The following is a 14598-nucleotide window of genomic DNA, read 5'->3' as shown; positions in this document are numbered from 1 at the left end:
CAGAACAAAACTCATTCCGCACAGAGATGAAAAAAATTACAGGGACCACTGATGGGGACCCATCCTTACTGCCATCTTCCTACTTTTCTTTTTGAGAAAAACAAATATGACCCAGCTTAGATCAAACTGGGACCTTGTTGTGGGTTCATATCTGTTTGTCAAAGAACTGCACTCTGGAGGCTTATAGCATAGCTGGGCTTGATCTGCTGCCGGCATTCTTGTAAATCTTCCAACAGGCACCATTTAGAGCTGCTGTTCTTAAAACTGGCAAGTGTGGAGAGGCTGTGGTTATTAGGGGGAGTGTGACCCCATCCACAGTTCTTCCACCATCACTCTCCCTCCCTTCCTTTCTCTCTCATCCAAAAACATCCTTGACAGTTGCTGGTCCCTTATTTTGTCTGTGAGTTCCTTTAGTTTCTGGTGTGCCAAAACAGGTTATTTGGGGTGCTTCTCTTCTCTTCTGTTATCCATGCTGGTCTCAAGGATACTGTCAAAAGCTGCTGCCTTTGCAGATCTTCTGTAATTTAAGGATGACTCCTCACATCTCTGAAATCAGCCTAACTCCAGCATTCTTTCCATTTCAGGCTCTGACAGCATGAGACCTATGCATCATCGACAGCGCCTCCTCCTGATTGGGGAAGGAAACTTTTCCTTTGCTGCCAGTTTGTGCAAAGTGGCAGACTGTGAGACTTACATCACTGCTACCTGCTATGAGAGTGAAGAGACTGTTTCTAAACAAGCACTTGCCAAAACCAATATCCAGTATCTGAGAGACAGAGGTAAAACAAAAACTCAACCATGAAACATATTTGGCCTATAGCTTCTGAATTTGGAAATCCATTTCTTCCTGGACAAATTGACTTGTGACCCTGGGGATAAGGTTGCCTGGTTAGGAACATAGCATAAGAAGCTGCCTTACACTGAGTCAGTCCCAGGGTCCATCCAGCTCAGGAGTATCTACCGTGACTATTGGTACTCAAAAGCATACTCCCTTTAAACCTGGAGGTTCCACATAGATATCAGACTAGATTAAGGTTAAGGTTACTTATTTATTATCTGTATTTCCAAGGAGCTCAGAGCAGTGTACGTGGAATACTCCTTTTTTGATATCACAGCAATTGTGTGGTCGTTTAGGCAAAGAGAGAGTGAGCTTCATGGCTGATTGGGGACCTAAACTCAAGTCTTCCCACTCCTAGCCTGACATTCCAACTATGATATACAGACTAATAAGAGACAAGCTCTCTGCTCCATGAACTTGTCAAAATTAATCTAAGCTAATGGCCACCACCGCATCTGTTTGCCCTTGCCAGCTGTTTGTTGTATCTGCTGTGTACTTGTGGCACATTAGTCTGGATTGTCTGCATTAATTTGTGGGTGATGTATCGAGACAGCTGTCCTTAGGCAGGCAGCTCTCTGAAAGTTTGTGTTTTCAAGCCCCTAGAGTCTGTGGCTTTGCTTTTGGTCTTAGTTTTCATAAGGCCAACACTGGGAGCCCAATCGAAAAAAGACAAATCTTTGCACTTCTCAGCTACTCCTTAAAATGTTTGGTGTGTGGATGAGCTGCCGGTTGCTTAAGCCCCTCCTTTTTTTCTTTTTTTACAGGGGCTGAAGTTTGCTTTTGTGTCGACTGTACAAACCTGAAGGGCCACTTTTTGCCAACTGAGAGGGATTTTGACAGAGTTTATTTCAATTTCCCCCATTGTGGGAGAAAAGCTGGGGTAAAAAAGAACAGAGAGCTGCTTGTCAGATTTTTTAAAAGGTGAGGACAACGTGAATAAGGCTATATATTCTTAAAGGGAAGAAGGTGTGTTAAGTTCATTGTTGTTCATACCCTGCATCAAAACAAACCCCTCAAACTCTGTCCTCAATATAAAAAATGAACCAGAGGAGTCTAAACTGGCTTATTTTTCACAGCCCTGTTCCACTTGCATGATTTTGAGCCTGACCCACAAGTCATTAACTTGGAGGCTTTCTGCAAGGAGCAGGGCTCCAGCAGGCAGTCTTTATGGGGAGGGAAATATGACTGAGGGTTTGAGGGACGAGGCAGCTAAGCAGAGACCAAACAGCTCTGCCATCTGGCAGTTGCTACCCTATTCTTCCATCTCTTCCAACATACCTTCCCAGTTATGGAGACTGTAAAGTCCACGGTTGAAACAGTTGCTGAGGCCTGATGAGATCATATAGTCCCTACATATTACCAATACTTTGTTGTCCTTTTTCAGTCTTCTGGTGTCTTCTTAGCATTTCGTTCAAAAACCTTCTGAATGTCATAGTTCCCCTGCAGGATAAGATGAGTAAGCAGAAGGAACCTTCTGTTTTCTCTCCTCCTGAAGTGTGACTTTCCCATTCCTTCCCCACCATGAAAAGCAACACAGACCTCTTGGAATCAGCCCAAGAAGCTGCCAACTTGCTGCATCTGCCACAGGGGAATGCTACCCATTGCTTGTATGCTTCTGTTCCAGCTGTGCAGAGGTCCTGGCAGAGAAGGGCGAAGTCCATGTGGCACTTTGTAGAGGGCAGGGCGGTACCCCTGCAGACCAGCCCATGAGAGAATGGCACAACAGCTGGCAAGTCGTAGCTATGGCAACAGAGGCGGGACTTATCCTGAGTGAAGTGCATCCATTTAACAGCAGGGATGCTAGTGCATATAAGTGTACAGGCTACAGGTAAGCGGCAGGTACTACACAGCTGTTGTTGGCATTCCAGATGTCCTCTTTAAGTGTTGCCATAGTAACCAGCATAATGGTATTGGCTTCTGCCTCTTAAGATATTTCCTTTGTTGAAGAAATACTTGTGCATGTTCAGTAGTCTGGAGAAAAACACTTTCCCATCTGTTACTTGCAGAACATAAAACTGAAAATTGCATCTACTTAAGATTATTTTGCCTCTAGCCTTAGAGTGCTACGCTTTATGTATACACCACTGTTTCTCATTGATAGAAGGGACAGATTTGATATCTACCTCCAGCTTCTGCATAAATTTGGTGTAAAAAGGGGGAGGTGTTGGGGAAGAGTTAAGAGTTCCTCCAGCAACTGTTCTTCATTCTGTGTAAACTGCCTTGGGATTGTTTTAATGAAAGGCGCAGTAGTAGCCAGTGGAGGGGCGGCGAGAGACGCCTTTAAGAGTAAAAGAATAGGTGCTTACCTCCACTCCCGCCGCACCTGAAAGCTGCTTGGAGAAGCAGCGTGCCGCCAAGCACCCCCTGCGGCAGGGAATCGCCTCCACCACTCACCTGACCGCGGGCAGGGAATCGGCTCCGTGGAAGCCAGGTGAGTGGAGGAGGCGATCCCCCGCTGCAGGGGTGCTGAGTGGCACGCTGCTTCTCCGAGCAGCATTCAGGTGTGGCAAGAGTGGAGTTAAGCACCTGTTCTTTTACCCTTAAAGGTGCCTCTCGCCGCCCTGCCACCGGCGCCCTCACCGGTCGCTCCTGGAAATGCGGTATATAAATTTAACGATTTAAGAACAATAAAACTGCCCTTGTCTTCCTTTGAGAATCTTGTCCTGTAATTCAATTCCATTTCAAGCCGGCATATTAACCAAGATTGAGAGCTAACCAGAGATTCTCAGTCTCTGGTTAAGCATCAGTCTATTCATGCAATTAATGGCTACTCCCCATTCCCATATTTCGTTTGTGCTAGTTAGAAGTGCTAATTCTCATTTGGCTAATTAATTCCAATTTTGTTTGTTCCAATTGGAAGTCAACCTCAAAAAATCTTTCCCTTGTTTATTTCTAGGAGTCAGGACAAATCTTTCTGCACAGAAGGAGCTTTGAATCACATTTTCACACAGAGTTTGCCTCTTCCACACCCCAGGCCTGTGATCTGTGAAGCAGAGCTGGAAGGCAAGTTAATTTCCTTCCTCGTTCCAGAGATATTTCTAGATAAGATTAACAGGTATGTAGTTGGGGCTTCCACATCCTGTTAATTTAACCATGCATAGCATAGACAGCAAATGACTGTACTGTTAAAATTGAAAATTCAAAAACTATACTATTGCCTAGCCCAACAGGCAGCCATTAAGACTTGCAGTCCGATCCTCAGAATATGTAAGCACCAATAATTACAATTGGATGTACTTGGATGTATGTATCTTTGAGATTGCTGTTTACATTTAATCCAAAGCTGGTCATGTGTGAAAGACAGTGTTGTGGCTCTCTGCTGCAACAGCCCTGGGAAAGCCTGCATTCAAATAATGCTTATGGGACTCCCTCAGTAATTGGGGGCAAGTTGTGTCTTCCAGTTGTTGCTGCTTGAAAGGAGCTCCCTCCATATTTTGACAGAAAACATAGCCTGGCTGGTCTTGATTCCTGGAAACTGCATTTGCTGCTTTTCTGTGAAATGGTGAATGGGCTTCAGCTCATAAAGCAGTTTGGGCACCTGCTGCTGCATGAATACGATGCTTTTTTTAAAAGATACAGAGGTCATGCACACAGCCTCGCTGGGGAGGCCAGGTGGGCTGCAGGAAGGCAGGAGCTTGCGTCCTCCCCTTCGCCGCACTGTGTGCCTGCATGAGCAGCGGTAGGATGAAGGAAGATTCTGGGAGTGGAAGACTCCTCCCCTCCATCCCAGGGTGTCAGGGGTTACGAGTGTGGCTGCTGCTCTCGGCGTGGCCACTCCTTGCCCTTGGCTCATTGTCGGAAATGCTGGTGTGCCAGGGGGAAGCAGTTTAGTCCAGCGGCAGTTGCCCAGACAATCACTAGCCAGCAATCACTGGCTAAACACTGGGTTTCTAAGTGGGGCTTGGTGTGGGTGCAGCACTAGGAACAACCTCACTCCCAGTGCCCTAGCCTGGGTTAGGCTGTGCATGTGAATACCCTTACAGTCTGATTTGAGTGATTTGCTGAATAGTTATTCTCTCTTCTGCATTCTGCTATTTTAAATAGAGGGTTCCTGGATGAGAATTCAGAGCATCCAGTAAGAAAAATAAATGAAAAGCTGACTGATGAGCTTAGCAAGTCATTCCCAGTTCAGAAGGTGAACGGTTCTCTTCCCTTGGTGTTCCAAGGTGGCTGCAGCATTGCTTCTTTCCCTCTGGATGCCTTTTGGATGACTCCTGTTGCTAAAGGAAACCCAGACCCTGGCTCTGTGGTTAACAAAACAGTAAGGGATACAGACACATCTGCCTTTCCTTCTGGCTTTCCTGAGTGGGACTGTACAGACCAGGGCAGTGACTGGGAAACGGACTGGGTCTCAGGACAATATTATCTGAGGCCTTCCCTTCTTGGTTCTTTTCATAAAGTTGCACGAGAAGCTGAGTTTTCTCCTGGGACTTTCCTCACCTGCAGCGGACCTGTCTTCAGGAAATGCACAGTCTCTCCTCATGCTCTGCCCATTTTTCACGAGACTGTCTTTATCTGCGTGGTTAATAAGGGCTCAAAAGATGGGTGCATCCAGGTCCTTGTGGAAAACCTTACAAGTGCTTTAAGCTCCTTACTCCAAACTTCAGGATTTAAGGTGGGCTGTACAACAGGTGAGCCAGAAACAGCAGACCTCAGTGTCTCAGTCCCTCAGCTCCTTACATCAAAATTCTTTATCACTGTGAAGCCAAACGCTTCTGATCCTGACCCACAAGGCCTTTGTGTAGGAACTGTAAGCTCAGCTCCTTGGCAAGCAACACACACTGATCAAGAAATTGTTTGTGCTTCATTGAACCTTGACTTGCTAGTCATGCACAGATGTGGAATCTCTGACTGGCGCATGCTCTGGACCTTTGACGAGCGTTTCCTCAGTCAGTTTCTGGGAAGGACTTTAGACTCTTTTAAGAGCTTTTCACTCTATCCCCCCTCCTATGTGCATGACATCAGCTTCTGGGTTCCAGAAGCTGGAAGATTTAATGAATCTCAGTTTCACACCATTGCCAGGTGTGTGTCTGGTGAGACAGTTGTGTCTGTCCAGCTGCTTGACAGCTTTCAGCCCCCAGGCTCTGCACAGACCAGCCTCTGCTACAGACTCACGTACCGGTCTTGTGACAGAGCCCTCACTCACCAGCAGGTGGCAACAATGCAGATGAAGCTTCGGAAGGTGTTGCCGCGTTGCCTGCACGTGATTCTCAGGTAGCTTGTGAGCTCTTCATTCTCCATGGACAAGTTTTGCAAGAGCTTGTAATTCAGGCTGCTGTGACAAGTCTGGATATTACTTTGTGGAGGCCTTTAACACTCTGTGTTACATCGTACTAAACCAGGCCTGCTCAACTTTGGACCCCCAGCTGTTTTTGGACTACAACTTCCATAATCCCCTGCCATGGTGGCCAATAGCCAGGGGTTATGGGAGTTGTAGGCCAACATCTGCAGGAGGGCCGAAGTTTGTTTATTTATTTGTTTATTGTTAAATTTATATACCGCCTTTCATCAAAACAATCCCAAGGCAGTTTACAGCAAAAATGAAAAACAAGATTGTAAAAAAGACTCAATTAAAATATTAAGCTAACTCGGGTAATAAAGCCCAGCTGCTTGATACTTGCTTGTGTGTCCACCAGTGCTTCTTTTTACAGGAGATTCATAGCTGTGGGTTGTCATCATGATTGTGTATAACCCTACTTCGAACGTTGAGAGTTGTAGCCAGTCAGAGAAGATGATACCGGGCTAAATGGACCAGTGGCCTGGCTTGGGTGCCCTGAGCCATCTATCCAGGGGTTCTCAACCTTGGGTCCCCAGATGTTGCTGGCCTGCAGCTCTTACCATCCTCAGCGACAATGGCTTTTGAGAGTTGTAGTCCAACATCTGGGACACAAGTTTGAGAACCCTTTGATAAATGAAATGAAGCCCCAGTGTTAAGGTGCTTCACTGATCAGTTTGCATATCTGAGGAATACATTCCTGAAGTGCACTTATTGCATTATCTTTAAGGGTAGAAAAGGAGGTGTGTTTATTACATTTTATCGGGTCCTTCCTTCAGGGAGCTCGTAGTGGCATACATCAGGGGTTCTCCAACATGGGTCCCTAGATGTCGTTGGACTTCAACTCCCATAATCCCCAGCCGCCCACAATGGCCTGGCCATTGTGCATCAACATCTGGGGACCAAGTTTGAGAACCCCCTGGCATACATGACTCTGCCCCCCCCAACAATCCTGCAAGGTAGGCTAGGCCAAGAGACCATGACTGGTCAAGATCATCCAGTAGAGTTTCTGGCAGTGCAGTAATTTGAGCCTGGGTTCACTGTTATGAAAGTCCAATGCTACTATTCCACCCTTACTCCAATCTAAGCACTTCTCCTAAAGAGGCAGTGCGTATGAACTCAGCAATACCCACAGACCCCTGTAGGTGGCAAAATGCAGAGAGAATGAGTGACAGAACCCAGAGTTAACGGTAAACCTACAGTTACCGCTACAGGCCTTGCAAAGACTCAAAGAGGTAAGTGCTGCGTCTTATTTTTAGTGGGGATTACAGTAGATGTTCCTTTTGCTAAAACGAGAGACTGCTGTGGATTGCTGAGCCTTTGAGTCTGTTAATCTTGAGCAAGTCCAGCCATGCCTGGAAGAGAACAAAGAGTGGTCTGATGCCAGGCCATCTGTGACTAATCTCATCAGTTCTGGATGCTCAAAAGCTAGGATGAGCCCAGGCCCTGTTTGAACTGACCCAGTGGTTTAGCTACTGCCCTGTGGCTGCTTTGGTTCTGCACAGTTCCTGGCTTGCTGGTGAACTCAAGGTGCACCTGCCATGAGAAACACTATGAAGACTGCAGTCCTTTGAAACAGGAGTCTCGTTGAATTCAGTGCTTGCTTCCAAGTAAACAGGAAGAGGACCAGGTTGAGGCTGAGCCCTTTCACACTGCTTGGACCATAGATTGTTGTTTGGTTCTAGGAACATACTGTAGGGAGCTGCCTTATAGCAAGCCAGACTGTTGGTCCCTCTAGCTCAGTATTGTCTGCACTGACCAGCCGTGGCTCTCCGAGGTTTCAGGCTGGAGTCTCTCCCAGCCCTACCTGGAGATGCTGCCAGGGATTGAACCCAGGACCTTCTGCATGCCAAGGAGATGCTCTGCCACTGAGCTGCAGCCCCTTTCTAGGATGGAAAGATACACTATAGAATAAAAACTAATAAGGTTAAAAAGTTAAGACCAGGCTAAAACCACAGTTAAAACAACAAATTTTTAGAATCAAAATGAAAAGCTAAACACTAAAAAGCCTACCAGTTAAATGCAGAGGATAAGATATTTAAAAGCCTCTCTAAAAAGATGCATCTTCAGTTGTTTCTTAAGAACACGGAGATTTTTGTGCACTAACTAATGAGCAGTACATGAATCTTGTTTTTTAGAGCCACTCCGACAAAGAATTGCAATACGCAAAACACAGTGGGCAATAAACTATGATCTTCCTTCTTTTTTATTTCTTTCATGAGGTCAGCAAAAAACATTATGATAACTTGGCTTGACTTTATAATAAAGGAGAATTATCCCATTCTGCCCCCCGGCACTTTTTTGTAAGTGCTCAGAGCATTCAAATTGGGAGCATATTTAACCTGCATTGTGGCACCCTAAGCTGGCTGCTGAAGCACCTGAGGTCAGTGTCTGAATCATGGAGGAAAGGTATGCTAAAGTGTGTTGTCAAGTCGATTTCAACTCCTGGCGCCCACAAAGCCCTGTGGTTTTCTTCGGTAGAATACAGGAGGGGTTTACCATTGCCTCCTCCCTCACAGTGTGAGATGATGCTTTTCAGCATCTTCCTATATCGCTGCTGCCCGATATAGTACCAGTGTGGATTTGAACCAGCAACCTTCTGCTTGTTAGTCAAGCACTTCAAACACTACCTAAGACTTCTGCTGTGGCTTCCAGAAATCATGATCACCATCACTGACACCCTTGAGACTTGCTTCTCAGCAAACATATGGGTGTGTAAGGTGCCCTCCCCCGGTGTGAGGTTATTTCCTATGCTCAGAAGAGTAGGACTTGATGCCTTCCATGTGCGTTTGCAAGCGCTGTATGCAGTAGTGACACAGCCCCGAAGGACCAACCTGCAAGTGATGCCACTGAGGTGGTGTCGTTCTGGGCCATACCACTTTAGATAGTGAGGGGGGGGGAGCATGCCACATTTTGAAATGTCCCGTGTGTAAAAAGACCAACACCCCTCCTTGCATGCAGTAAGCTAGCACATCAGGAGCATTGGGATGTGCTCAACATTTCCCCCTGGTGTGCTAGCTTATCACACGCAAAGAGTGCTTGTGACTTCAAGATGTCCCCCCCCCCCGCGCGCATTTGCAGGCTGACTTGGTACATCCCAGCCGCCGCCGCCTCCCCTGCCTGCTGGGCGGTGGCGGAGCAGCGGCCCACCTTCGCACTCCTCGCGCCGCCGCCGACACGTCGCTATCTCGCCCAAGCCTCCGGCCAGGTGGAGACGGAAAGGCACTGCGCTTGCGCGTGGAGCGCGTTGCCCGCACTCATCATGGCGGTCGCTCGCTTCAGCCCCGGCCGGGCCCTTCAGTGACTGCCGGCGAGGCCGGACTCTTGCCCGCGCTCGGCATGGCTGCCAAGGGGGCCCGGCAGCGGCCTCGAGGGGGTGGCGGGGATGCGGCGGCGGCGGCGGCCGTTGCCCGGCAGCGAGAGGAGGAGGCGCCTTCGCCGGCTGCTGAGGAGGCCAAAGCCGAGTAGGTGGCAGGGAGAAGGGGGCTGGGGGAGGACGGCGGCGACGACGACACGCGGGGGGCTGGAGGGGCAGGGGGGGGGAAGTGGGGACCCCCGTAAATGGAGGGAGACCCACTTACTGTATCCTTATTGGTTTTCAGATGCTGTACTCCTGGGTTTCATGTTTTCCTTATTTTCTTTACTCCAAGCCTTTTGCCTCACTTTTTAATGTGGAATATGTTTTGCTTGGTTGGTCGTTTAAAATGTGCATATCCTGCCTTTATGGCTGCCAAAAAAGTCATCATCGTCATCAAAATAACGTGTGTGTGAGATATGCATGTCTATTTCACCAAGGTAGTATGCATGTGCGTGTCATCAACGAGTCACTTGCAGCCCTAGAACTGTAAAACACAACATAGGTAAGGTTAAAAATGTCAATAAACTTGGCAGTGCAGTTAAAAGCAGCCATGAGTCATAAAAAGACAACTGATGAGGAGAGCAATGTCCTGGAAATGCCCAGTAGAATTATTACTGTAAGCCACTTGGAGATGGTTGTCGGGAAATGGTATACAAATTAAAGGGTATACTGCTTTTTTGATGAGCAGTCATCTGGTCTATTAATCCTGAAGCTAGGAAAACTCAGGGTAGATTTGGGAAGAACCGAAATATTTTAGGGATGCCAGAACCTAAGGGGTATACTCATGAGTCAAATGGGCCGTAACCCAGAATTTGGCTTTTAAAAAGCCAAATCAATGACAAGTAAAACCCTTGGTAACCCTTTCTCCTCTATTATATTTATGTTAACTTTTGTATATTTATTGTACCTACTGTATTTTTTTACTTTTCAGTACAGCTGCATAGTATTTCTCTCTGCCCACCCCTGCAGGTCCACTGGGTACCATAAGACAAACTCCGCACAGTTCACATAATGGACGGAAACATGGAGACATGTGTGGCTCCATAGGACTGTCCTCAATTCTGAAAAGCCCTATAGGAGATGTGGCTCTTCTGCTCAAGCACAAATGGGTTCTCCTGAAATTGAGACTCTCCAGATCTTCCACTTGTAGCACTGGATTCTTCAGTTCCTTGAACTGAAGACACAGATCTGCCTCAAGGACCCAAACTCGTCTAAATGGGGAATGCAGTTTTTTAAAAGACATTAAATTATTATTGTTGCGGTTCTATTCCCTCTAACAGTTACTCAGGAGCTGTTTAGAAAGGTGCCTTTAACAATCTGTGCAGTGGAGACTTCATCTCTTCCCGATTGCAGGCCAGCCACGGTCAAATTAAAATCAGCTCACAGCAGCATTTACTGAAGACGGTTTTGATCTGCAGTTGCCTGGTAGTGACTCTTTTTAAATGCATAGGCTCATTTATCTCTCAGATGGATGGCTTCATTTATCAGACTGTTCAAAGGCAGCTCCATTTTCAGTCCAGAATTATTTCCCAAGTACCTTGCAGTGCCCTTTCTTTAGTTAGTCTCAGGTCCCCTTGCCACTTCAGTATAATCCCTCACCTTATATCATCCACTATATCCACCTTATGTCATCTACAGATTAACACCTGTGTCTTTTGGCTAGGCTATCTGGAAGCAAAGCAGGACACGTCTGGGCCCCTGAAGGATCGACAGCTTTCAAGTGTCTAATCTCAGCCAGGTTCTGTGCTGCCCTGCTGAGCAACATCTCTGACTGTGATGAGACGTTTAATTACTGGGAACCTGTGAGTGCCTTCCTTGCCCAGCTTGAAAAGTCTTGTTGGGGCTAGAGTATATAGATGTCCAGTTTCTTAATTGCTGCTAGAGTCCTAGGATACCTATGATTAGCTGTCTTCTGTGGACTGGGGGATAGTATGGTGCAAGATCATGAGCCTCCAGATACTTCTCTCAAATTCAGCAGTTTCAGTAAGGCATTTCCTGCAATTGGCCTAGATGTCAGTGTTGCATGTTTACCATGTGTGTACTGTTAAAGCAATAACCAGGCCGCCTCATGACTTGTGTTTGTAATGGATTCTAGATGCATTACCTCGTTTACGGTAAAGGCTTCCAGACATGGGAATACTCACCTGCCTACGCCATCCGCTCCTATGCATACTTGTGGCTCCATGCCTTACCAGCCTTGTTCCATGCCAGAGTTCTGCAAACAAACAAGGTAACATGCCTCTCTGTACTTCACCTGTGCACTGAGTGAGGCTGGTGTATCTCACCCAACCCTGGTGGAACCTGTCCTCCAGTTCTTGGCCTCAGAAGGATGTTGACAAGCAGCCAGACCTCTTCTTCTCTTTGTCTCCAGGCTTAGACTCGAAGTAGCCCAGTCAAGCCTGCCTTCTCTTACAGGCAGCCCTTTGGGTCAAACCTCTCTTCTGTTCCATGTTCCACCTCCCTAAATGTGGTTAGTTTGATAGATTGACTGTATGCTTGCTATGAATGGTAATTGTTGTAAACTGTTTCTGGTCCAGTACCGTAATAAAGATCTATCTATCCCTACTTATGAGTAGGAACCCACTCATAAGCAGACCTTTGTTCTCAAATAAGTGGCAGTCTCTGATCCTGGCTGCGGGAATATTTCAGCCCTGATGATTGCAGCCTCATGTTCTTGTCCTTTTAGTCAGCTTCTCGAAGGAAATGGCCACCCACTGTCTACAGATCCAGGCGACAGTTCCCTGTGGCTCACCCTAGTTGCCCACACTACCATCTCTTTCACCTTCTTTCTTCAGCATGGACCCTGTTTCTGTGCCCCATGGTCTGAGTGTAATGGGGAGTACTCCCCAATCTCCCATAATTTGCAAACTGTTTCCTGCAAATAAATTGCTCTTTTGGTGGAGGAGATATTGCCAATTGAACTTCTAGCTGGTTGTTCTGGCCCCAGAATTCTTATATTGCTAACTTTCTTCATGAACCACCATCCTGAGTTTATGATGGTTATTTTCTGTCCTCCCCGCTCCCCATTTTAAGCTAACTATATACTAGAAAAAGCAGTAGCTCTTATTAAACATGGAAGCCACCATTGTTACAGGAGACTATAGGCTGCACCATACCAGTTCACTCCGAGTCAAACAGGTGGTTTCTGCTACTACACCCATGTAATAAGACCCGATCTACATATGGAATGTATACCAGTTTTCACATGGAACAGGGTGATGCTTATAGTTCAGGTTCCTGTAGTTAAAGGCAACCTCTGGTTCTGTTTGATCATTACATTGCCTGTGCTTGTTCAGATGTACAAGCATCAACAGTCTTTAGCACTCTTCCCTTCCTTCATGCACGAAGGCTAGAAACTTCAGTTCTTAGCTTGCAGCAAGCCATACTTTGCTGTTTCATCTGAACCCCAGCAACTGTGGTTTGCACAGACTATTGACTGCCCGCAAAAACCATAATCTTAATTCACTTTGATCCTGGTTTGTAGGGAAACTGTGATTTATGCTACTTTCAGGTGAAAGAACAAACCATGCGGCATACCAGAGACAGAAACCTCCAACCTCTGCATACAGGCATGACGTGCACTCATAGAGTTAAACTATGACTGAACAGTCTTTATGCTTTTTTCATCTAATTAATCCATCTTGGTCAAGCCCCTGACTCCTGACTTTCTGGTATCTTACCCAGGGCAGAGAAGGGGTGAGGTTCTGTTCTTGAAAGCATGTTAATGGTAACTGTTTCTCCTAGGTTCTCATCTTCTACTTCCTGCGTTGTCTCTTGGCCTTCCTGAGCTGTGTCTGTGAACTTTACTTTTATAAGTGAGTACAGCTTTCTCTGTTGCTCATATAAATGATATCGTGTGTTATGGCAAGAGCATTTCTCAGTTCACCAAATAGCCACACCATGGTAAACTACTGGGGCAATTAGGTATCTGAATTTTGGACATGTTTCTGCTAGGTGCATGTTCTGTGTTGTAGGTTACCTTGAGGACACTTCTGTTTTAAGAGCTGGAGCTGTTCTGAGCCAACCCATCTCCCTTATTCTAGGGCTGTCACCTATACCCCAGATTTCTGCTGTTCCCAGTAACCCCAGGCATACCAGTCTCAGCTGGGGCTGGAATATTGGGAGACCTCAGGCAGCTACGTGTGTGTTCCATCTTTGCAGCTGGAGCTCGGTCCAGGCCTGGATTTTCCCATGCTGTTGGAGTCCTGGGGGCAACAAACAGGGCAGGACCCCAGCTGGGAGAGCCAGGTTGCCACAGCGCCAGGACTTCTCTGAAGGGGGATGGCTGGCTCTGACTTCCCTGGCACTGCTGGTTCTGGCAACCTGTCTGTCGTCGGGGGCAGTAATCTGGGCTAGGGCGGACTCTTCTTCCCTGGACTTGACAACTGGAGGTGCCAGTGATTGCAGCTGGGGCCTTCTGCATGCAACACACATGCTGCACCACGGAGCTATGGGCTTTCTCAAACCCTAACCCTTCTACTAAGCCACCCTGCCGGTCCATCTAGCCCTGTAATCCTCTGTGCACTGGAACCATGTCACTTTCCGACTCTCCCCTCTGCTTCCCCAGGGCAGTCTGCAAGAAGTTTGGGCTGCACGTGAGCCGCCTCATGTTGGCTTTCTTGGTACTCAGCACAGGGATGTTCTGCTCAGCAGCCGGTGAGTGAAGAGGTAGATGAGCTGAGGGCAGGGAGCAATTTGTTCTAGGATCCTTGGGTCTGGAGGTTCTGGCAGGACCTGCACTGGTTTGGGGAGGGACCTGGGCCAGGTTGCAGAGAAGGAAGGTGCCCAAGCCAGTGGGAAGGAGCACGGAATCGTGTGAGGGGCAGAAGTCCTTCTCCTTGCTTAGGCACATCTTTCTTCTGCCTGCCAAGGAGCCCTGATGTGGCCCTGTGCTGGCAGTGAACGGGGGCAAATGCTTGCCACTTGCCTGACTCCTGCTTTGTCTGCTTTTCAGCTTTCCTCCCCAGCAGCTTTTGCATGTACAGCACAGTGATAGCAATGACTGGGTGGTACATGGATAAGATCTCCCTAGCAGTGCTGGGCGTGGCCGCTGGAGCTATCGTGGGCTGGCCCTTCAGTGCAGCACTTGGGTAAGCAACAAGTGTGTGTGTGTGTGTGTGTGTGTGT

General features: G+C 47.3%; 1 protein-coding gene across 3 annotated transcripts in view; it reads left to right on the top strand.

The window, feature by feature from the left end:
• The window catches only part of LOC128333708 (alpha-1,2-mannosyltransferase ALG9-like), a 33391-nt gene that overhangs the window by 1173 nt on the left and 17620 nt on the right, over positions 1-14598 (top strand). The window contains exons 2-10 of one of the 3 annotated variants that reach the window (XM_053269553.1): positions 585-779; positions 1603-1759; positions 2463-2666; positions 3735-3893; positions 11135-11273; positions 11567-11701; positions 13216-13286; positions 14039-14127; positions 14426-14561. In XM_053269553.1, the coding sequence (XP_053125528.1) occupies positions 596-779; positions 1603-1759; positions 2463-2666; positions 3735-3893; positions 11135-11273; positions 11567-11701; positions 13216-13286; positions 14039-14127; positions 14426-14561 (1274 nt within the window). In that variant the 5' untranslated portion in view covers positions 585-595. Of the gene's footprint in view, positions 1-584; positions 780-1602; positions 1760-2462; positions 2667-3734; positions 3894-9164; positions 9578-11134; positions 11274-11566; positions 11702-13215; positions 13287-14038; positions 14128-14425; positions 14562-14598 lie in introns of those variants that run through there. The other 2 variants (XM_053269554.1, XM_053269555.1) reach the window with 2 other exon arrangements.

Source organism: Hemicordylus capensis, chromosome 8 (genome assembly GCF_027244095.1).
Source record: "Hemicordylus capensis ecotype Gifberg chromosome 8, rHemCap1.1.pri, whole genome shotgun sequence".
Classification (NCBI taxonomy): Eukaryota; Metazoa; Chordata; class Lepidosauria; order Squamata; family Cordylidae; genus Hemicordylus; species Hemicordylus capensis.
The sequence above is the reverse complement of the archived record's forward strand: the minus strand, read 5'-3'. Positions and strand labels throughout refer to the sequence as shown.